The 23,903-nt window shown below is 32.6% G+C and overlaps 1 protein-coding gene across 2 annotated transcripts in view; it reads right to left on the bottom strand.

Moving 5' to 3' along the window:
• Window positions 1-436: 436 nt before the first annotated feature.
• Window positions 437-23,903, bottom strand: part of Nfxl1 (nuclear transcription factor, X-box binding-like 1) — a 49,393-nt gene continuing 25,926 nt past the window's right edge. For both annotated transcript variants that reach the window (XM_005391889.2, XM_005391888.2), the window contains exons 15-22: window positions 21,410-21,431; window positions 20,836-20,976; window positions 16,505-16,671; window positions 10,696-10,765; window positions 5,945-6,049; window positions 4,704-4,790; window positions 3,872-3,925; window positions 437-1,759 (exon numbers count right to left, since the gene is read on the bottom strand). In XM_005391889.2, the coding sequence (XP_005391946.1) occupies window positions 1,586-1,759; window positions 3,872-3,925; window positions 4,704-4,790; window positions 5,945-6,049; window positions 10,696-10,765; window positions 16,505-16,671; window positions 20,836-20,976; window positions 21,410-21,431 (820 nt within the window). In that variant the 3' untranslated portion in view covers window positions 437-1,585. The remainder of the gene's footprint in view (window positions 1,760-3,871; window positions 3,926-4,703; window positions 4,791-5,944; window positions 6,050-10,695; window positions 10,766-16,504; window positions 16,672-20,835; window positions 20,977-21,409; window positions 21,432-23,903) is intronic.

Genomic DNA, 23,903 nt, shown 5'->3' with positions numbered 1-23,903 from the left:
TCTTTAACATATATCTGAAAACTCAATGAATGAATAGCTGTGAATCTGGATGAATTAAGCTCTGAGCTAGTCAAACAAAAAACAACCAACAACTCAGTTTATCATTCATAATCTCCTTCCTCTGCTCACTAAATTCTTCCCACAGTGCAGGGGGAAAAAAAGAAAAAAGAAAAACTTACCATGAACAGAAGCCCAACAACTGGCATATATTAGGCTTCAGGCTTGTTTAATCAGCCAACATTCTGATATACATGAAAATGGATTGCCACACAAATCTTTGGTCACTCATATTTTAGACTGATTTTGGTTAAATCAGGTCCTACCTTGAGCTCATGGTATATTAGAGCTTCCAATATACCAACCCAGTAACTACAATATTAAGAAAGCCACAGAAAAAATTTTAAAAGCCCTCAAATCAAAACATAAATACAGCAAATGAATGAATGCCCTTTAATTCTGCACACCTGCTAACATCTGATTAAAAAGAATGACACTGAAGATTTTTCAGTTAAATCCAACAAATTTTACAATCTTCCTTTGGACTCCTGTTTAAAAATACACTTGCACCACTTTTCAGCTGGATGTTTTTAGTATCAGTTTCTAAGTTCTACATCAAATACACTGATACTAATCCCTACCCTAAAATTACAGTTTCCTAGATGTTTTAAATAATAACAAATATTCTAATTAGAAATTTGATATGAAAGTTTTAATGAAAATATTAACGATACAAAAATTAAATAGCAAATCTACTTAAAAAGACTTAACAACTTCAACAGAACTGGCTTAGTGGTACTCACTGATTTGTTTTCATAAGGATTATTTCTAGCTGTAATCTACCTAAGACTGTGGTAAAGAAAAATGAGAATCATTTCCATATATAAACCCCGTGCTCAGCACATATTGCTCATAAATATTAGTTTTTCTTTTATTATTATCTTTAAAAGATACAAGTTTTACAAAACATGCCAACTTCAGTTGAAAGCTACTTGCACAGAAACCAGCCATATGTGAGGAACTTAGCCTTGCATTTGTTGAAACAACTATCTTTTCTGAGGAATACACTGAAATTTATTTCAATGACTGATAAGTTCTCACCAACTTCTAAAATCTAATAAAGCTTCATGTTACAATTTAACAGGTCTTTCAGAGAATTACTTCTTAAAAAATACAGTTACATGATCAAAAAAAGTACTAAATAACTGAAACATTGAGAAATTTTCCTCTTAACTACACATATGGCTCAGTCAGTTTCATCTGAGTTAAAAAAATCCAAAAAAGTTGTGTTTCAAATATTAAATGAAACAACTAATACAAAGAAGCACAATGAATGACAAACATGTAACTGTCACTAGCTAAGCCTTATGAAATATTTTACAATTTCAGTCATGCTTTAAGTGTTATACTGTCCATTCTAGAATACTAATTAAGATAAAGCTTAACATTCTGTACTTCTAACAAGAGCTGGAGAATACAGAGATGAATGAATATATATTACGTTCTACAAAACACACTGTTTAATATCCCAAACTTAACAATTTATCTAAATTCAATCTGAGGTATATTAAAAGATAAAGCATTTTATTTAATTTGTACCATCGGTGATGTACCATGCAAACACTGCCACTGCAACTCCACACACTGAAAGAAAATAGTATCTGTATTTTTGCCAAAACGATAGCTCAACTGCCACTTCATCTCTTTTTCTGTTCTTCTTCCGACGACCCTTCAATCTGTTTTCAAAAGCCTCCAGTTCAGCCTAAATCAAAAGTTTAATTTGTATTAAATTCAATGTATACATTTATTTGAAACCTTTCATCTGAACTAAAATAAATCAATATGGGAAATATCCGAAGAGCAACAGTGTAAATATGTTAATCTGAGTGCACCACCTCTCTCCACTGCTGACTGTACTCACCAAATTCAGAATTAAATTAGAGAAGCAGAAAGGGGTCTGAGGAATGATAGCAGAGATTATTTCGGACTACAGGCCTAACTTTAAAAATAAATATTAAAACAGCTGATTAAACTGGGGCCCTATAAAACAGACATCAGTTTTATACTTTTAACGCAGTCATATTTCAGTATCAGCTCTTTGGGAGTGCTAAGAGATGCCCAACGAGAAAAGAAACTTACAATTCAAAAATGAAATTGCAACTCAAGAAATACATATTAGTGGTTTTAGGGAAAAAATTCAAATGAATAATGAAAAAAATTGCCAACACTCAATTCTTCTCTTCATCAAACATATTTTTTAAAAACACAGTAAAAATTCTTCAAGGAATAAAAAAGATGCTTTAGGTTTTAATGTAAAAACTAAAGAACTATAAGCTAGTTCTAAAAAAGGATAACTGGGTTACAGTCATTATCAAATGTGGATTTTTATTTGACTGCTAAGTATTTATTAAACTTCTATACACTATGATAATATATTATGACACACTATAGTACATAGTTACTAAAACATGAGCTTCTAAAATACTAAGTATTAATATTACTAATAAATACTTCAAATACTTTAATTACTAATTACTTTTAATTAGTAATTAAAGTATTACTTCAAAATATGAGTCTGTAAATGTTTACATAATAAAAGGAAATGTAAACTTCAATTAACATATTCATTACTTTAACTACAAATGAAAAAGACCTAACAATATACTTCATTTAATATAAAGTAGCATTCTTCCATGAGCAAGAAAAAACGAACTACTCCCAAGTGGTTATTATATATAGAAAAAAGTCAAAATAGCTTAAAAGCAACCAAATTTGAGGACCATGGACAGTAAAATAATTGATGCTGGGGGCTGGGGATTTAGCTCAGCGGCAAAGGCGCCTGCTTGGCAAGCACAAGGTCATGAGTTTGGTTCCCGGTACCGGAGAAAAACCAAAAAACCAAAAAAAAAAAAAAAAAATTGATGCTGAAATAATGACCCATAGTCTATAAGTACACATTAGCTTCTATACATTCTGCTGAAAGTCAGTAAATAGGAATATGTTTAAGATTTTTCATCCATAATTGTCCATAAAATGGTGTTGGGAATAAAAATCTAATAATTTAATTGCCCAGGATTCCAGCCAGTATTAGCTTTGGTAATTTATTATGAGGATATTAGGCAAATCAACTTTACAGACTAATAAAACATCAGTGGTCATCTTGGCCAATCTTTATTTGCCACACCAATTGTTCTAATGTCCTCCCCCAAGTCTTGTAAGTTTTAATCCTTTCATTCATAAAAGTAGTTAATTTAGTTTATAAGTATAAAGCATCTCAGGGTGCAAATTAACAAGTGATTAATTACACATCGTATTAGGAGGTGAAGCCACTCTTTGGAGCATACAATCAGTATTTGAGCAAACGGGATACCAGGAATATACTTGTTGTCTGGGTTATAACAAAGAACAGATGATAGACCTAAATTTCAGGATCTAATGGGGATATAAGGGAATACATTATTGAAACAAATGTATTTTTTGCAACGTGTGGAAAACCTCAGTACTTTCACATGAGTGAAGACACGGGTTCGGAAGATGCTTTACAATGATGACATGATATCCTTTCTACTACTCCTTCACCAGAAGAAGACTTAAAGCTCTTATGGTGAGAAAGTGAATGAAATTGGTAAGGAAGTAAACTGGAAAGATACACAATACTTTGGAATATGCAAGATCTATGCCTTAGAGTTTTGGCACACCTGAAATGAAGTAAATAGATGGTTCATTTTTGTTTTATAGGAACTATGTTATATTCAGTTCAGATGAGAGTTGAATTTAGTTCATCTGTATTTGGCATGTATCTTATGTTTGCACAAAAGTAACAGTAAAGCCAGTAGCACAGACATAAGAAACATAAATTATTTTGGTCAGTTACCTGTTGTCTTCGTTTTTCCTCTTCAAGAGCAGCTTTGGCTTCAGCTTCTTTTATCTGTTTATATGCATAGTATAAAACAAGTAAAATTTTAATTATCGAATTTTGTAGAGAAAGAATTACTATCTTCTCACCCAGGCTCTACTAACCTATAGCAAATTTTGGAAGTCTCGTATTAGAAACTGTTTAAAGGAATATAATATTATACTGAGAAGTTTTATTAGACACAATTTAATAGATTAAAAGTGGTGGTGGAGGGAGTGTGATTCCTTAAATAATTATTTCCTTTTAACTATGTTAGACATCAAATCACAATTCAAAGTGTTAAAACACTATAAACTGAAATACTTTTAAATTCTGAATTTCTCCATTAAATTATCTTATTAGGAATCTAGAATCAAGTACTAAATATTACAATTCCCTACAGCTGAAACTGACCATTTTTCAAATACTGTATCTGAAAGGGAACCCTTAGTTGTAACAAAATCAAGAGTTTACTCCTTGATGGGTTTGAAAAGGAAAACAGTAACGTGAAAAATAGTCCCAAATCCTTTTGTATTGTTTTAATCTAATTTCCAGGAGACTTATGCTAACATTGAAACAAATGACCATGGCCCAGAGTAGACACACTACTTGCATGAAGGATGTAAAACTTAGGTACACAGTGGACAATGAAAAGCATGCCTTGGATTCAAAATAAGACCATAAAACTTAGCTTTTATGATAAAAAAGAGAAACATGAGATTTTAAATTGTTTTTAATGAGCACATAAATAAATGCACAAAATAGGTGGAGAAAAGCCATTAGCACATTAAAAAGATACTTGAGACATTACCTCAGATGCTTTCCGCTTCATTTCCTTGCATGTTGTGTCACATTCTATAGAAACCTGATTTTCACGTACTTTACTGCACTGCAATTCCTACAGAAAATCCAAATTTCAAATCTTAAATGATCTTTCCTTCAAATTCACAAGTGTATGCCATAAAAAAATTTATCAACAGCTTATGGTTATAAATATTTATCATTAATGTTTAATGTTGTTATAGTAATAAGCATTAAATATCTTGGTTCAAATGATGATTACTCCTCTATTTTCTCTTAAATAAAAAGTAAGTAGCAACAGTTAAAATAATCCATCTAATAATTATTTACTAGGTACCACTAGCGACTTGGCCCATTTTATTTTTATTCTTTTTTTTACTGCTTTTTGTTATTACTCTAGCTTCCAGGGAATAAAATGTTGTGCAACAGTTCTAGCAAACACAGTTTTCTAGATAACAGAAATGCTCCAAATCTGTACTAGCTAGAAGAGTAGTAATAACTATTCATGAGCTCTTAAAATGTGACTAATGCACCTGAACAACCAAATACTTAATACATGAAATAGTATTAACATGAAATATGGTAAATCAAAAATCAACATAAAACAAAGTTTCAAAGGAGTCCAGGGTGCCATCTGCCAGCAGGAAGTCAAAATTACAAATGAAAAAAACCTATCTTTTCCTTCACAAATGTTGTTAAACTGTATATAATTTGTTTCTGCTGTGGCTTCCAATCATTAGTCTTCACCTCATTACTGTTATTTTATCTTAAGATTAATTCTTCCCGAGTTTGAGTGTTATTTTACTCATGAGGCTGTGCCTGTGAGGTCTTTCAAAGGAAATATTTTCAAAAGAATACTACTGGCAAAGAACTTTAATGAATTAGAACAACAAAGTTTAATTCCAGACCATTTCTTAAACTAGGAAACCCACTTTATCACTCAAAACATGTTGCTCCTTCAGAGACCTCAAATCTAGAGCATACTGATTCTCTATCCAAGCATGGAGCTTGACTCCAATAGAAAACAATATTTAATTGTTAAGCCGAAGAAAATTAAATTGCCAAAGCTGATTTTTAAAATTAAGCACTTATTGAAGTAAGCAGACTCTTTTTTAATTATAACAAAAGATTCCAAGAAGACTTGGAATGAGAAGACAAAAAAGTAAACCCAAAGAACATACCATACAGACCAAGCCAAACAAAACAAAAATTTACACAGAAAAAGTATTTTCAATGACTTAGAATACATACCTTTTTTATTCTTTTACAAGGACATCTAAGTTTAACCTTCTGGTTGCAATTAAAGGGACATTCACCAGGATGACACATCTCTTTGCATCTATGACCACAAGGAAGCTAAAATAAAACCAAAATAAAGCAACTTCATATTTACATTTTGGTAATATTTGCCATCCTCCTATACCCCAACAACTATTTTAAGAAAGATTCCATCACACATAGGCCAAATCAATCCTGGCTAACAAATGGGCTAATTTTCCAACATTCTTCTTTTAGATAATTTATAAAGAAATTTTCAATGTTCTCCCCAGCTCACTCTAATAGTAGATCTTACAGCTACCCTTGCAGCTAGTTATAGCCATGTGATTAAGATTCAGTCAATGGACTATTCACAAGTGTGCTTGCACATATTTCCACAATGTTACTTCATGTGCTGGAAATAAGGAAATCTGTAGCAATCATGAAAACTGGATGCCAAAGACCAGAGTTGCCTGGCCAGCTGGCTCCCTGCAGGAATAATATACGAAACACAGTGACACAACTACTATCGCTGTACAGTCATATAAGGAAAAAGAAACCTTCCTCATCCTTAAGCTACTATATTGTGTTACAAATGTTCACCCTTTTACTCTAAAACATTTACCCTTTACATTATGTATTAATATATTTTATTTAGGTAGTAAAAACAACTCAAATTGCCATGATGTCTAAGTACTCCTTATCTTTCATTATTTACTACCCTCCTAATTCCACTCAAGCTTTCAGATGAAACACTGTATCCCTCTGTCTACTCAAATGTTATCCACACTTAAAGATACAGTTTAAATTACCATAGTGAGTCTGCCTATACATAAATAATAGTTATGTAAGAAATCTATTTCTAAGCTATTGTGATTCTGCTCATATTGTCTTGAACTCTGACAACAGACACATGCACACCCCTCTCTTTTTTAGGCACTTTCAAAATACACTATCCGTCAGAGATTAACTTCAAAATTAGACTACCTAGAAATGAATCACAGATTCTCTGTTTGCTAACTTTGAGACCTCAATCAAATCACCTGGCTCTTCTGTTTCATATGTAACATTGTGAAGAGTAATAGCACTTTCCTAAAGCTGTTGTGAGGATTAAAATGTGTTCAAGAAATGTAGCCATTATACTAAAAATTATTATGTTACTTGAGGGCAATGGTCTTCCAACTACTGACAGCTCACTTTAAGAAATTCAGAATCCTTATCTTACAGTAGGGCAAACCGCTAAAGAGTGGGTTTTACTCTAGGCACTGCTGAACCACTTCAGTTTTGTTGTTCCCTACACAGGTAACACTAGGCCCTGCACACTGCTTAACCAGCTCAATATTTACCCATATATCAAACACGTGGTGTACAGTGGTTGTTTCAAGTCTTCATGTTCTTTAACTTTACTCTTACAGTTCCTATACTACTTGTGGCCTGACTTCATAAAGAAACCAAGCATTTGGCACTGGCTTACCACCAACCCCTCTTCCCCTCAAATTATGCCTCTACACCTTCCTGTGCTTTCCTCAATCTCTGAATTATATCTTCTCTGAAAGTAACTGACCACTTTAGGTGAACTTAAAATCAATGGTTCTAGAGAGTAAGAGAGTGAGTGAGAAAGCAAGGAAGAAATTTTCTAAAGTAAAGAACTTATAAAACAATACTGTTTGTAGATAAATATGCACACTGTCATTACCATAGCTAGCACATACACAGTGCTTACCATACATTAGTACAAGTTGTTACTTCACTAAAACACAGAAACACTCTGAAATGGGAATTACTGCCCCACTTTATGTAGGAGCAACTGGAGTTGCAGAGACAGTAAGTAATTTGCCCAAGTAAAAAGTAACATAGCTTGCATAAGAATGATGAAACCAAATTCAGAAGTAAGTTTTGAAAGTAGAAATAACATAATGTCACTTGCATGTAGAATTTTTTAAAAGCTGAACTCAAAAGTCACCAGTAGAAAACCATAGTTTTCAGAGGCTGGTGTAGGGTAGGAGCATTGGAAAAATGTTGAAGGGTACAAAATTTTAGTTAAGACAGGAAAACTAAACTCAACAGATCTATTGTACAACATGGTTGATTACAACCAGGCATGATATTGTTGAAAGAGTAGATTTTAAATACACTAACCATAAAAAAGGTGAGGTAATAAGATAATTAGCTTGATTTACTCAAATTCATACATATTTCAAAACAACATGATGTACATAATAAATATAACTGTTTTTCAATTAACATTTTAAAAAGCTTTTAGAAGTAACTTAAGCTGTGTTCTATGTGGTTCCATTTGGTTCCTCTTTTTATCTCCTAAAGAAAAAAGCTGAAATACACATAAATGGTATAGTTTCAAGGTACAGTTATGAATGGCATCTTTGTATTTTCACTGAAATCAAGCCTAGCTGGTGTGGAAGAATCCACACAACTGGGGAGGCTGAAGTGGGGGGATCACACATTCGAACACAGCCTGATCAACTTAGCAAGATCAATATTCAAAAATGAAAAGGGCTAGAGATTGTAGCTCAGTGTGAAAGCTCAACCCTTAGGACTGCAAAGTAACAGAAATAATACTGAAGAACTCTTATCTAATTAAACCACCTAGAAAACACAGTGTACAATATATGTAAGAGAAGCAGTACAGCAGGAAGAATATGTCATGCCATTCCTACATTTCATTGTTCATAGGTATTCAATAAACATTTACCAACTAGGGAGGCAGGAAACTAGGTTACTAGGCACAAAGAGAATGTCCCTGCTCAAAACAAATGTACAGTAGGAAGAGAGGAGGAGGAAATAAACAGAATTTAGAAGAACATAGAAAATAAATATCTAGTACATTACAATTTATAAGAACCTTATACCTTAACTATAAAATATGTCCTGGATTCAAAGGGATATATTTCTTTCATTATAAATTAAATATGTGGTTCAGTGATTCTCAAAGTATGTTCCCGGGCCAAAACAATCACTATTATTTAAGAATGCAAATCTTGGGCTCCACACTACAAAATCAGAGACTATGGAATGCAACTCAGCAATCAGTTTTAACAAGCCCTTGAAGCGATTCTGGTACATATTAAAGTCTGAGAATCACTACTGAAGCTTTACCAATGTCAAGAGGCCACAAACCAATATGACTTCTACTAGACATACGAAATTCACCTGTGCACTCCTAGCTCATTCTAAACTATAAGTGCTACTTGAATTATCACCTACGGATCTATTTTTTGAGGAAGCCCAAGGATATTCTAGCAAGACTAGGGACTTCAAAATGACCTAAATTCCTAATCTTGAAAATGAGTAATAACAGAAAATAAATTTTTAAATAAACTGTAGCTATTCATCTAGTCTTGTTGAATGCTACAATAGCATCACCACTTAATCACAGCTAAGGCAATGCTAAACTGCAAGGCAAGAACTGAATAGTCATATTTCTACCTGAAAAATCATGTCAAGTTACTGAATCAGATTAAAAGTAAAATATTCTCAGCTATTTACTATCTAGGACCTGAACAGAAGAAAATTTAGAGACAGAAGAAATTTTATTTTAACAAAAAAATTTTTAGGATTTGAAGAATTCACAAAATTTGAAATATCCAGGTACTTTATTTTCATTATATAACTGACAGAATTATTAAAATAATCATTTATTATTTGAAATGGTCTTTCCTTTCATAATCTTAAACTTCCCAAGTTCACTCTTCAAATTCTTAAATAGAGGTACACAAAAAGTGGTCCAAATCCACACAGTGATTCTTGTTTTAGATTTAATCATAGACTTATATTTAAGACTTAATTGTCAACTCTCACAGTAGGACAAGAAACATTCAGGTGAATGCAGAAAAATGAAGTATTTAAAGGAAAGGAAGTAATATTTAGTACATCTGTAGTCAAAATGATTCATTCTGAAATGTCTATACAACACTTTCAGATTACTCACATAAAATGAACTACTATGGTTTCCCAAATTATTGTGAGGATAAATCACTGGTTCGTTTTTAACTTTTTATTCTGAACAATTTTTTAACCACTTTTGGTAATTTTAGTTGGACTACAATGCTTGTATAAGCAACCAAGTATTTTTTTTTAAACCTACAATTGTGACACACACCTGTAATCCCAGTACTTGAGAGGCTTAGTGAATTTAAGGCCAGGATGAACTACATAGTGAGACCCTGTCTCAAAAGAAAACAAAACACAAACCCCACAACTTTCTATATGAATGCTGTATATTAATGATGAATAACACCAGGACCTAATGCCACAATGAAAATGTGCCGAAGTCTGTCTTCTATGGAGGCATCTTCAAAACACTGCAGATGGGAATGTTTATCCTCCCACACTATGTCCACTACACATGTATGCAAGCACACATACACACGCACATACTTTCTTTTTAACAACTTACTATGAGTCTACTCTCACACAGTTATTTCTATTTAAAGCCTGAATCACATTAGGGAGTTAACACAAGGTAAATATTTTATTTGCATAAATGTATCTTTAAAATCATTTCTTTAAAAAAGAAAATCTTCAAATGGTTGTTACTAGTCCTAATATCCCCAAATTCCAAAAAGAGATGTGCATCTATCCTAACCACATATGTCAGATTTTTACAGACATCTACCACATGCAAGAGACTCACTAGAAAGACTTGAAAAGATGAACAAACAAGAAAGAAAGTCTCAGAGGAATAAGTGCCCCAGGAGCCCAGCTAAAAAATTCCAATCACAGCTTACCTCTTTAGGGCACTGATTTTTGCAACAACTGAGGAGGTTCTTTTCATTTACATCAGCTGTAGTTATTTTTCTAAAAATAAAGAAAGTTTTGATGATGGTCAAAAAGTTGATTTCATACCACAATTTTTCTAAAAATATGAGGAAAAAAAGCTCTTGTAATTCAGTGTCAAATATACCCATAAACACATTTCATTTTTTCTTGATATAGTTTATCTAAACAATTATCTTCAAATTACTTAATGTTCTGCTAACTCAAACTATCAGGACAACAAATCAAATATCAAAAAGGCAATCATTACAAGAAAGAAGTACAAGACACACAAAATATACCATCCATAGCTGGTACCTGGCATCTCTAATAGTTCTACCTTTCTCTATGAATCAATCATTATAACTCTTTAATTATAATTCATCATTAGAGACTGCAAAAAAAATTAAAAACTACTATTTAATATGTTAAGTTAAAGAATTCAGGCTATCCAGCGAGAAATGCAGTCAGTTTATCAGAAAAGCTTTTGTCAGTTGCTTTTGTGTACACTATGAGGTATGATTGGAAAATAAATTTTAAATTTTTAAAAATTTAATCCAGATATATTGCCACTAGTTCAATATACTCCCCCCACCCCCCAACACACATATCCTATCATCCTTGCCACTTTCTGAGGCAGTTCTGGAAGTCCTCTTTTATGTCTAGTGGTACTGCTGTGGCTGCCTCAATTTCCTGAATAGATTCAAAATGTTCACCTTTCAAGGCCACTTTTTGACTTTGGGAAAGAGTCAAAAGAGACACAGACCCAGATCCAAGTAAGAACACACCATAATGTTTTTACCGGCCTGCTTTTCTGTTGGATGGCACTTGGAAGTAGCTTTCCCGTATTTATGATGATATCCCGAAAAGATACAAAGAGGACTCCCTTAACTGCTTCAGAAAGAGAAGAATGATGATGGGATAAGTGTGCTCAAAGTGAGGGGAAGTATTTGGATAAAGAGTAATAGCTATGTGTCTTTCATTATGGTAAATTTTTTTTTAATTTAAACATCTACCATATATTTTGATGATACCCTCATGCTAGAAATTGGTCTCAGGTCAGCTTTTATGCTTTCATATTTGATTCAAAAAAGTCACAAACATTAAAGAGAATTTACTTTCTAAAAGAACTGCAATAGATAGTAACTAGCAAAAATCTAAAACTCACTATCATAAATATTTCATTTCCCTTTACACATTACCTTTCTTCTTTCCTTTTTCTTTTCCTATTTCCCTTCACTAGACAAAACTGCCAAAGTAACCATAAGTTTAATATCATTAACGTTAATTAAAATTACTACATTAAATGTTTATATTAGCTGTATAAATTTATCCACATATACTCTAATATTTCAATTTTCCTCACAGTTTCACTTAGTACTATTAAGTATTTATAGTGGCCCTATTAAATATTGTTGCATATTTTTCTTTATTACGAGGTGTAAGATGATGTTAACTTCTGGACTTAGGAGTAGCATCATTTTGTTCCTGTTACTCTATAATTAAGAATAAATCAGTTTTTCAAGATTTGTGCCTTTTCTGTCTACTTTCTGAAAAGAATCAGACAAAGCTGAAAGGGACTAAAAGGAAAAACAGCATGTGAAGTAATTCAGTGAAAGGAAAGTAAGTGAATTAATAACACTTTATATATAAAATATATGCTTTAATACGTATTTGTAGAAAAATAAATATAAATATCTAGCAAATATGTCTCAAGTTACTACCGTAAGTATTCCCAGAACTAGGAAGTTCTGGATAAACTGAACAGAAAAGAGAAGGGAGTACAGAGCCGAAATCACACCAGGAAAAAAATAGGTGTAAACGCACTAACAAAAACCGCTGGTGGATGAGAGCATTAACTAAAAGGACGGACCTTTAAAAAGCAACACTCTGAGAAGAAGCACCTTTAGAGAATTATATGATGAAGAGGAAAATCAGCAAAAAAGGAAATTTAGAAACCTGAAAGACCAAAGAAAATAAAACAGTGTTTAACACCTCCTCTCAACACCAGAGTAGCAAATAATCCAAAACCAGGATAGCTCTATACACAGAAACTGAAGACTTGTAATTTACATCTACAAAAAATACTATAGGAAATAAATATAGGAAAACTACTATAGGAAATGAATGACAACCAAAATATCCCAGCAGATGAAAATCTCTTCTTACCTCACCACGCTGCCAGCACGCCCCACCTCCACAAATAATTTCACGTTAAGTATTCCAAATTTGAAAATCTGATTGGAGCTTTTGGATTTCACATTAGAATGTTTAACACAGACTTTACTAGTTGAACATCCCTAGTCCAAAAATTTGATAAGCAAATATTCAAAAATCCAAAGAACTCCAAAATCTGAAATACCTCTGGTCCCAAGCCATTTCAGATAAAAGATATTTAATCTGTACAGTATAAAGAAAAAGAAAATGGGCTGAACATGTAGTTCACTGGCAGAGCATTCTACCTAAGGTGCAAAAAGCCCTGGGTTCAATCTCTGCAGCACTGCAAAAAAGGAGAGAGAGACAGAGACAGAGAGAGACACAGAGGGAACTAGAACACAATATTCCAAACTGAATAGTCTCAAAGCATGAGAGGATCTGAAACACCACCAGAAGAGTGCAGAACAGTTAAGAGTTAAGAGGAAGAGTTAAAAAGAGTTAAGCTCAAGAGCCTTTTCCCTCTGCTGACTGTGCTCTGTATCCTTCTGCTACAGCAGAAGATAGCCCTCCATATAATATATGTTGGATCCTGAGTTCTCCTAGCAAATTACCAAACCTAAGTGTGGCCTTGGACACCTGCCACACACCACTATCTTAAATCAGAAAATTAAAACCTAAACACCTAAACGAGGAAACAAAAATAATTAGAAATGCATATAGAAGTTAAGTGAATTCAGGAAGGTAATTTTTAAAGGTAAAAGTTGTATCAGAAATGAAAATTAAACTACAAGGTAGCCATGAAAGAACATATAGAAGAACATACTTGAAGAAATATGTAATAAAGATCCTTGAAGTGACAAAGTGAAATAACTCAAGAATATTTAAACCAAACCAAGAAAAAAAAAATGTGTCAAAAAGAAGTGGCTGAATCTGAAAACTGAAGAAGATCCAATAAACATACAATTGTTATACTTGAAGAAAACAACAAAAAAGTACATGGAACAGAACCAGTATTTCATTGAAAACTATAATGAAAGAAAATAAAAATACTGAATCTATATGCAAGACAGGTACCTGAGAAAAGTTTTACAAAAATTTACACAAAACTATTAACTCAGTGAGTCACATCTTAGTAAAACTAAGGTATGTTAAAACAAAAGATTAACTTATAAAAAGACTGACATCAAACTTCTCAACAGCAAAATATACAGAAAAAGAATAAAAAACAGTATTTTCAAGAAACTAGAAAAGAACATAAAAAGGACTTTATGCCCATGAAACAACCTTAAACATGCAAGAACTCAGGAATATTGCATCTGCAAATCTACTAGAGAAAATACTTTATCCATTCCAGAGTAGACTGGGGAAACTTCAGCAACTGGTTAAAAATGAAAATATGAAATTAAAAACCTGAAATAGGAGTAAAAGTAGGAATGAACATAGCCCATATGAATGTTACATACTCTGAAACAGTAAAGAATGCAACTAAAAATGAGAGAAAGGAGATGAAAATAGACAAGAGGAATACTTTAGCTGATTGTCATGTAGGGTCTACAGGTATGAATAAGACCATAACATCAAAAGCAGACAAACTATTTAGTAAATGACTAAAAAAAATAGGTACCTAAGGGCATTACAAAGGTGTAAGTACAAACGTAACCAACTACTAAACACGAACATGAATCCTCCTAAATAAGCTCTAAAACGAGAATAAAAAACCCCGTATCACTTAGATACAGAAACACAAGTTATAGAACAGAAGATGAATAGCAATCACAAAACAGTTACAAAGATAATATGAACAGTCAAAATTGTGAAAGAATTTAGCTTGCCTATTTAAATAAAGGGGTTGCAATTATTAGATCAAAAAACAATCCAAGCCAAGAAATTATTAAATGTGAGGAAGGAAGACACTTTTTAATGCTCAAAACCATACTAGTTAAGAATTCTGTACAATACAGAACAGATCATCAACTTTACGAAGCAAAAATGACAGCACTTGCAAAGAGATACACACAAACACTAAAACGTATGAAGTGTTTTTTTGTTTGTTTGAGTCAAGCTGGCCTCGAACTTGCAGCAATCCTCCTGCCTCAGCCTCCCAAGTGCTGGGATTGAAGGCATGAGTCACAATGCCTATCTAAATGTATGAGACTTTAATACCATACCTCCAGTATAAGACAAATATACTGGAAAACTAAAATGAGTCAGATATACGATTCTCAACGATGATGAAGTAGAACGCACATAAATATATGGACTGTATATAAAGCAATGCTCAACCCTTAAAAATGCTTACAATAAAAATGAAAAAAGCAGAAATTAAAGTAGTAAAAAATGAGTTAATCCAGTTCATCAAAATCCTTATTTTTTTAATATCCCCAAACACAATAAAACCTGGAGGGAGAAAGCAAAAATATTTAACTTGAAAATGACAGAGAACAATTATAAAATAGAAGACATTTTTTAAAAATTACACCCAACTTCCTTTCAAACCTCTACAGAAATTCATCTAAAAAACCTACATGAAAGTGATAATTTCCAAGGAAAATAATTTCCTAAAAATGATCCCATGCATTTTTATTATGACAGAAAATATCCAAAAATTATGGAAACAGGTTAAATGGACATGCAAATTAGCTTAAAGATATTCCCATAGGCCTTTGACATTAGTTAACTTAAACACAAAACAATAAAAAATAAAATAAAAATTAAATCTACTGGTACACATTACTATTAGTAAATGAAAGAGAAAAGAAAGCTACTCCTTACAATAAAAAGCCCATTAATAAATGCAGAAGAGATGACAAAGAAGCTAGAAAACAGCCATTTCCCACCATCATTTTAACAACTGATTTACACCAGAATTATCAATGGATGCTGAAGTAGCAGATGAAAATTTAATAAGCAAAAATCTATGAAAAAGAATGGAAGTAAAAGACCACATGATTAACCTTGCATCATTATCTGCCCATTAATAATGCAAAATTATCTTATTAACTCCTTCTAAAAAAACTTCTAAAACTAAAAACCACAATAATTTATTTTTAAAATTTAAAACGTTTGGCTTTTTAATAGAGAACATTTGCAATACATCATAGTTATATTTATTCTGGGAGACTAGTAAATGGCTACAGCAAATCTTGAGTTTTTTACCCCTTTACCCCCATTCCCTACTCTCCCTCCTCCCCTCACTCTTGACCCCTCTCTCCATCTCCACCTCCACCAAGGTTGGCTTTCTGTAAGTAATTAAAAATATTGGCTCTCAGAATTTATACAGCGTGAGTCTAGAATGCCTATGCCTGTATTCTGAGTAATTTAAAGATAACAATATGCAACATATTAACCATTGTTACTCTCCTATCATCTTGTTTTGAAATTTTTTTTTCTTTTTCTCTTTAAAATTAAAAAAAAGAATTCTCCTGGTTGAAATTACTGAAGTATTTAAAAGATGGAGAAGTCTACATTTCTTCATTCCACTTCTCTACAGAAAAAATCCAGGCCTATAGAGTTTCCAGAACACAACTGAACAACATTTCTTAAAGAATACTATGAAGTATTCTGAATTATAAGGAGACACTATTCAAATACCTTAGTAAAACCATGTTTTATCAATCCACTTACCTACATTCCACATACAGGCTTGTGATCTTGCAGTGACATTTTATCCTAAGCATCTGAACACAAGGAGGACATTCTCCAGGATGACATGGTAAAACACATGGATGAGGACAACCCAAGGGCCGAGACTTAGAGCACCCTTCTTCACAACGAAGGCATTCTGGGCCAGCCTGAGAAGTTGGATGGGATAAACACCTAAGTACACAAGCCTAACATTTCTACACATTAAAGTTATGAAAGTTAGATATCCCATTAAAATAACATACTTCTGCAGCTTTTACAAACAGTTAATAAAATGTTACATGTTCTCATTCTTCTTAAAAATATTCAAGATGAAGAATATTAAGACTATCAATATGACCATTATTCATATAGATTTTGTGCCTATAAACCTTGTCAAATTGCCTCATTTTTAAAATTTAACTAAATGAAGTATCCCTACTTAAAAAGAACATATATTATTGCCTAAAAAAATACTCAGTGGCAGAAAAAAATAAAGTGTGAAACATTATTGATTCATTTCCACCCAACAAGTAAATCACCACTGACCTAAACAAACAAAAAAAACCCACTGGCTCTGGTGGCACACACCTATAATCGTAGCTATTTTGAGAGTAGAAGCAAGAGGATCACAAATTCAGGGCCAGCCTAAGCAACTTTGCAAGATTATTATTTCAAAAAAAGTAAAAAGAAAAAAAAGATTGGAAATGCAGTGTATTATCTGACAAGCATGAGAACCTGTGTTCAATCCCCAGTACTGCCAAAAAAAAAAAACCCCAACGTACTATTAACATATAAATATGCAAATTAATAAACTAAAGTTAAATTATATTCACAAGTAAACACATACATTTCAGCATAACTTAACAGGGCACCTCTTTCCACTTTAGTGATTTGATAATGTAACTAGTCTCAGCAATCTACCAAAGAATGTTAAAGTAGTTTATTTCAGGATACTGTATTGTTTTTATTTTCACAGGGTATACTTGAGATAAAATATGTAAGAAAGCTACAGACATAGGTAATAAGTTTTAAAGGTCAAGCATTTTTATTATCATTCCTAAGTACAGCCATAATTGTAACAGTCATTATATCAATGAAGATCTAAGCTATTTGGCATTTAGGATTAAAAAGAAAAAAATATTTCAAACTATAAAAAACCTCCTATAAATAATTTTTATTTCTTTAGATTCAAGAAGTATATTCATCCATTCTACATTTATTCAGCATTTATTTGCCAGCCATTGCCCTAAGCACTGGGAACAGGTAAGAGTGATTCCTGGAACTTACATGAAAGGTAAAGAACATATTAAGAAAAATATAAAATATATTAAGAAAGTAGGATGACAGGAATAAGAACAAAACATGTCTGATTAACTTCAGATTTGAATAGAAACTGGGTTAAATAAGGGAGTAAGCCACAGGAATGTAGATTTCTTGGATGCAGAAACCCAGAGAAAAGCAACAGTAAGTGCAAATGATATGAGGTAACAAACTCAACACTCAAGAAGCAGCAGGAGCAGAAGCAGAAGTGGGCAAGCAAGAGAGAGCTGAGTAGTTGGAGGAGAGTTGGGAAAGGCACTTAGGCTTCAGATCATTACCGAGCCTCATGGACAATAGTCGGAGGTCTTCCAATTTTAATCTGAGCATGCCTGAAAGCTATTAAAGGGTTTAATCAGGGAGATATTACCTATTTTACATTTTTAAAAAGATGAATCTGGCTGATTTAGAAAAAAGAAGTGGAAGTGGAAGGTTAGCTGGGAAAATACTATGGAAACATAAGTAAGAGGTGATGGTGACAGAGATGAAGATAATAATAATAGAGGTTATAAGAAGTGGTCAGATTCATGTCTACTTTATTTTTTTTTTTTTTTTTTTTTTTTTTGGTTTTCCTCCGGTACCGGGAACCGAACTCACGACCTTGCGCTTGCCAGGCAGGCGCTTTTGCCGCTGAGCTAAATCCCCAGCCCCTTCATGTCTACTTTAAACATAAAGTTAACAGGACTTTTTACAGAACAAGAACAATGAAGATAAGAAATCAAGCATAATTTCTATGCAGCTGAGCAAAAATGACCTGTGCAACTGAGTAGAAATTGCAGTACAATTTATTCAAATAGGAAAGACTGGAAGAGGAATAAGTAATCAACCACAAAATATGCAAACATAACCAAATTTAACACACACACACAAACACAATTTATTTATTCTTTCTGGCTATATAGTTATATCTACAACAATCATCTAAGCAACATGAGTATATCATCTAAGTAATGTGAGTATATCACTTAAGAACTCCTCCTAGTTATGAAACAAAACCCACTAAATCTACACTTGTTAAACCATCTTTCCGGATTACTTCTAATATCAAAATCTACCTTTTAGGAAAGACTATGTCAATTTAGAATACAACAAATTTGGTTATCAAGTACCTCATGTAGTTCTCATTACACAAAAAAGAAAAACTAAAGTTTTAAACCAAGAAGGAATACTGGTACAATCCACAACAGTCAAGAAAATGAGTATTCCTGATTCATCTGACTTTCTGGAAATCTAAGGAGGAAAGCCATAAAGCATTTATCCCCTAACCAGTTAAAGTACTTTTAGCTCCTTTCATTATTTGCTAGTTTGATTTTATAGTTCCAGTATCTTTTTCATTATACTATGTGTAAATTTTTACTGAGGATCAAGGCATGGATCAATGAAGAAATTATAAGTAATATATTTACAAGTATAATTTGTACATAAACAAGAATGACATTCCACACATTTATGTCATGCATTATAATTATCAATTAAAGGACCTAACAATGTAAGTAAAATTTTCAATAGCATAACTTATATTAATTTAAGTATCTGTAAATTTAGTATTACTTAATAACAAAGTAATATTTAAAATGTCTGGTTTGTTCCTCATTAAGATACTTGCTAATATTATGATTCCTTATTAGATGAAAGTCTAGGAAAAAAACATTCTTTTAAAAATACAGTTTATACCATACTCATAAGTGAAATAAATCAGACCCACATGTGTAAACATCATATTGTCTCCTTGGTGTAGGAACTTGAAAGACTAAAAACTCGGGGTTGGGGATTTAGCTCAGCGGCAAAGCGCCTGCCTGGCAAGAGCAAGGTCGTGAGTTCAGTTCCTGGTACCGGAGAAAAACCAAAAAAAAAAAGACTAAAAACTCAAAACATACAATAGATGACAGGAAAGGGAAAGAAATTGCTCAAAGAAAGGAAGGACTGGGATGAGGGAAAGAAAAAAGAAGGAAGGCAAAGCATGAACATATATATGAATAGCTGAGATGACTGTACTGCTGTTGTCTGATGGTGTATTGAAACGAACAGTTAATGCTCACAATTTTTTATGTTCTGATCGACTGCATGCTTGGGTCTGAGCAACTGGTTTGAAGGTAACAATATGCAGTGGAATTACAGTGGTGAACTCCTACCACCTTGTTTAGTGAAACTCGGTATTATCTCTACTGTTTTATCAAAGAATTATTTTCTTATTCTCTTTAATGGTTTGAGCAATCTTTCATTTTTACATCTGATAATCTGAGCAATGCAGTTGAGGATAGTGATATGCAGTGTAACAACCACTGCTGATTTGTATTAATTTGTCTTGAGACCCTACATCACTTTGAATGTTTTTGCTTTGATTTGTTTATGTTCGTGATACTGGTATGCTGCTACTGCTCTATTTTTTTGTTTGTTTCTCCTGTACTACTTTCTTTAAAATAAAATTTAAAAAAAATAATAAAAATAGTTTATTATTTAAAATTTGATTTGCTTCTTGTAAAATGCCAACATTTTTAGAGATCTCCAAAGTTCTGATATATGCTTATAAAATGCTTTTAGAGAATTCTATATACATATGTTTACCACACATACAGTATGTGTGTAAAAGAAAAGACAGAATTTATTAAAATTGTGAACATTATCTATCATGTGTCAGGTGTGAAAAAATAGCCGAGAGCAAATGTTTTGACTAATTTCAGAGATATGGAAAGAAACAGAAGTGTCATTACTACTATCTAAAAAGATACATATTTTCTGTATTTTTGTCATAAAATCATATCCCATGTATTAACACAGGTACAGTGTGCAAAGACTTCCACATTAAAAGGCACATTATTACTATGAGGTATCACAAAGACATGGAGCAACACATTCCAAGCTGTAAAGTTGAGTGTCTCAAGAAAGAGAAGGAAGGAAGGAGGGCAAGAAAGAGACAAAATACTGAAACAAAATAAAAAATTTTACGATCTAATGTTGAAAAAAATGTTTTAAGCAAACTATCTGCATAAATACACTCAATCTAAGGATATTACCTTGTTTTTGCTAGTAAAGCCATCAACTTCAGTTACTTTGTGGCATTCTTTCAAACATGTATGATTCTGACAATCTAAGATTCTTCCACAAACTCTCTTACAGGAGTAGGGCCCCACAGCATGGCATGGTAGTGGACTCACCTTTTTTTCCGAAAAAAAAAAAAAAAAAAAAAAGTAAATTAATATAAGACACACACACAGTCACAAAACCTTCTGTTTGCAAAATGCATCTGCTATCATTTCAGAACAAATTTCACAAAAGTCTAAAATGCTTTCATAATAATATTTATTGTCAAAACCAAAGTGACCTATCAAAAAGTTCCCCAACAAATACATGCCAAGAAGCAAAATATTACACTCCTAAAAGAGAAATTCAATATGATAAGTACATATAATGAATACATACAGAGGCTAATTCTTAAAAAAAAACATACATTTTTTAAAATGAGTATACAAACTGTTTGTATACTTACTCTTTGCAACACTGAAATACAATATTTAGACTTTATTTCCAAACACTGTAATATAGAACAAGTATAAATTATGAACATTAAAAATTACGCCTATAGCTCACCTCATGCTTCCCAAGACATTCCCTACAAAGAAAAAACGAAAACATTATAACTGCTTCATAAACAGTATCACAAGCAAAGATACTAACTCTGCTAGTTTTATTGAGTGAAAAATAAAAATATATATGTAAATGAATGCAGTAAAGTTACAGGATACAAAGTTAACAGACATAGAGCAATTCTTTCCTCTATACTGGAAATGAACAATTAACACTTTAAATTAATATCACAACACTATTACACTGGCCCACCAAAAAAACCCAAAATATTAGGTATAATAAATGCAAGATTAATATTAGAAAAACTACAAGATGTTTATGAAAGACACCAAAATTTAAGCAAATGGAGAGATATTCACTGAGAGGAAGGCTCAGCATTGCTAAGATGTCATTTCTCCCCAATTTCATCTAGAGTCAATACAATTTCAACTAAAATCCCAGCAAGTTAATTTGTAGGTAACAATCGAATTCTAGTCTACATAGGAAGACAACAGGTTCCAAATAGCCAACACACTATTGAAGAAGAACGAAGTCAGAGGACTGACATCACCTGACTTCAAACTATAAAGCTACAGTGATTAAGAGACTGTGGTATTGGTGAAAGAACAGAAAAATAAACCAATGGAAAAAAATGGACAGCCCAAGTATAGATTCACACAAACACAGTCTACTGATCTTAGACAAAAGGGTGAAGGCAAATAACTACAGAAAAGATGCTTTTTAATAAATGGTTGATGTTGGAATAAACAGACATTCACTTGCAAGAAACCTGCACAGGCTTTATAATAGTTAACTCAAAATAGATCTACAAACCTAAAAGTGAAATACAAAACTATCAAACACAGAATAACCTAGATGGCCTTGGGTTTAGTGACAGACTTTTTATATACTACTAAGAGTATGACCTATAAAAGAAAGCTGGGGGCCAGGTATATAGATCAGCAGCACAAGCGCCTGCCTGACAAGTGCAAGGTTCTGAGTTTGATTCCCGGTACCAAAAAAAAAAAAAAAAAAAAAAAACTGGTTCATTGAAATTAAACTAAAAACTTCTCCTTTACAAAGAACACTTTAGAGAATGAAAAGACAAGTTACAAAATGGAAGAAACTGGAAAACACTCATCTGATAAATGACTTATATCCAAAATACATTTACAACTCTTAAACTCAACAACAAGAAAGCAAACATTCAATTTAAAAAGAGACAGAACATATGAACAGAGAATAGATAACTCATCGAAAGACTAGAGATGGCAAATAAGCATATAAATAGATGCTCAGCATTACATATCATTGGAAAATTGCGAATTAGAAATAAGATACCACCACCCATCTATAAAAAGTTAACATCCAAAACACTGAAAGTATTATATCCAGATGAGGATGTACAGCAACAGGAGCTCTGTTCATGGCTGATGAAAATATACACTGGGACAACTACTTGGGCAGACCGCCTGATGGCTTCTTACAAAGTTAAACATAAGCTGGCCATATGATCTAGCAATTTTATTTCTAAGTGTTTATCCAAATAAGCTGAAAACTTATATCTATGCAAAAATTTGCATATAAACATTTACAGCACCTTTATTCTTAATTATCAAAATGTGTAAACAATCAAAATATCGTCTAATAGGTGAAAGCATAGACAAATTGCAGGACATCCACATGGTGGAATATTATTCAATGATAAAAAAAAAAGCTACCAAGACATGAAAAGACACAGAGGAAACTTAAGAGAAAGAATTCTGCTAAATAAGTCAGTCTGAATACTGTATAATTCCAACCACCACATATGATGTTCCAGAAAAAGCAAAACTATTAGTAATCAAAAATTTACCACGAGGAAAACTGCAGGGCCAGATGGCCTCATTGGTGAATTCTATCAAATGTTTAAAGAACTCACAACAATCCTTATGGAGGGATAGTTCCCAACTCATTCAATAAGGCTAGTATTACCCCGACACTAAAGCCAAAGAAAGCTGTCACAAGAAAACAACAGACCGATATCCTATACAAATACAGATATAAAAAGTCTGAACAAAATACTAGCATATGGAGTCCCACAACATGTGGTTATATACGATGAGCCAGTTGGAAGAAACTTGTAGAAGGAAAAAAACAAGACTGTCTTTTAGAAATAAAAATTCCCTCTTTAAAAGATGAGTTCATTCTAGTCATCTGAGCAACTACTATGAAGATAACAATGTGTATTATAACAACTACTGTTAATTTCCTATCACCTTGTTTTGAAATTCTGTATCTTTTTTTTGTTGTTGTGTTTTTGCTTTTGTGTTTGTTTTCTCTTCTTTTTAAAAGAAAAAAAAGAAAAAAAAGAAATGAAAGATGAGTAGTCTGAGCATGGTGGTGCACACCTGCAATCCTAGCATTTAGGAGGCTGAGGCAGGAGGATGGCTACAAGTTCAAGGCCAGCCTGGGCTACAAAGTGAGTTCAAGGCCAGCCTAAACTGCACAGTGAAACCCTGTCTCAAAAAAGACCAAA

The sequence above is a fragment of the Chinchilla lanigera genome, unplaced genomic scaffold, assembly GCF_000276665.1.
Source record: "Chinchilla lanigera isolate Chin_1 unplaced genomic scaffold, ChiLan1.0 scaffold00042, whole genome shotgun sequence".
NCBI lineage: Eukaryota > Metazoa > Chordata > Mammalia > Rodentia > Chinchillidae > Chinchilla > Chinchilla lanigera.
Note: the sequence above shows the minus strand (reverse complement) of the source record. Positions and strands in the feature narration are given on the sequence as shown.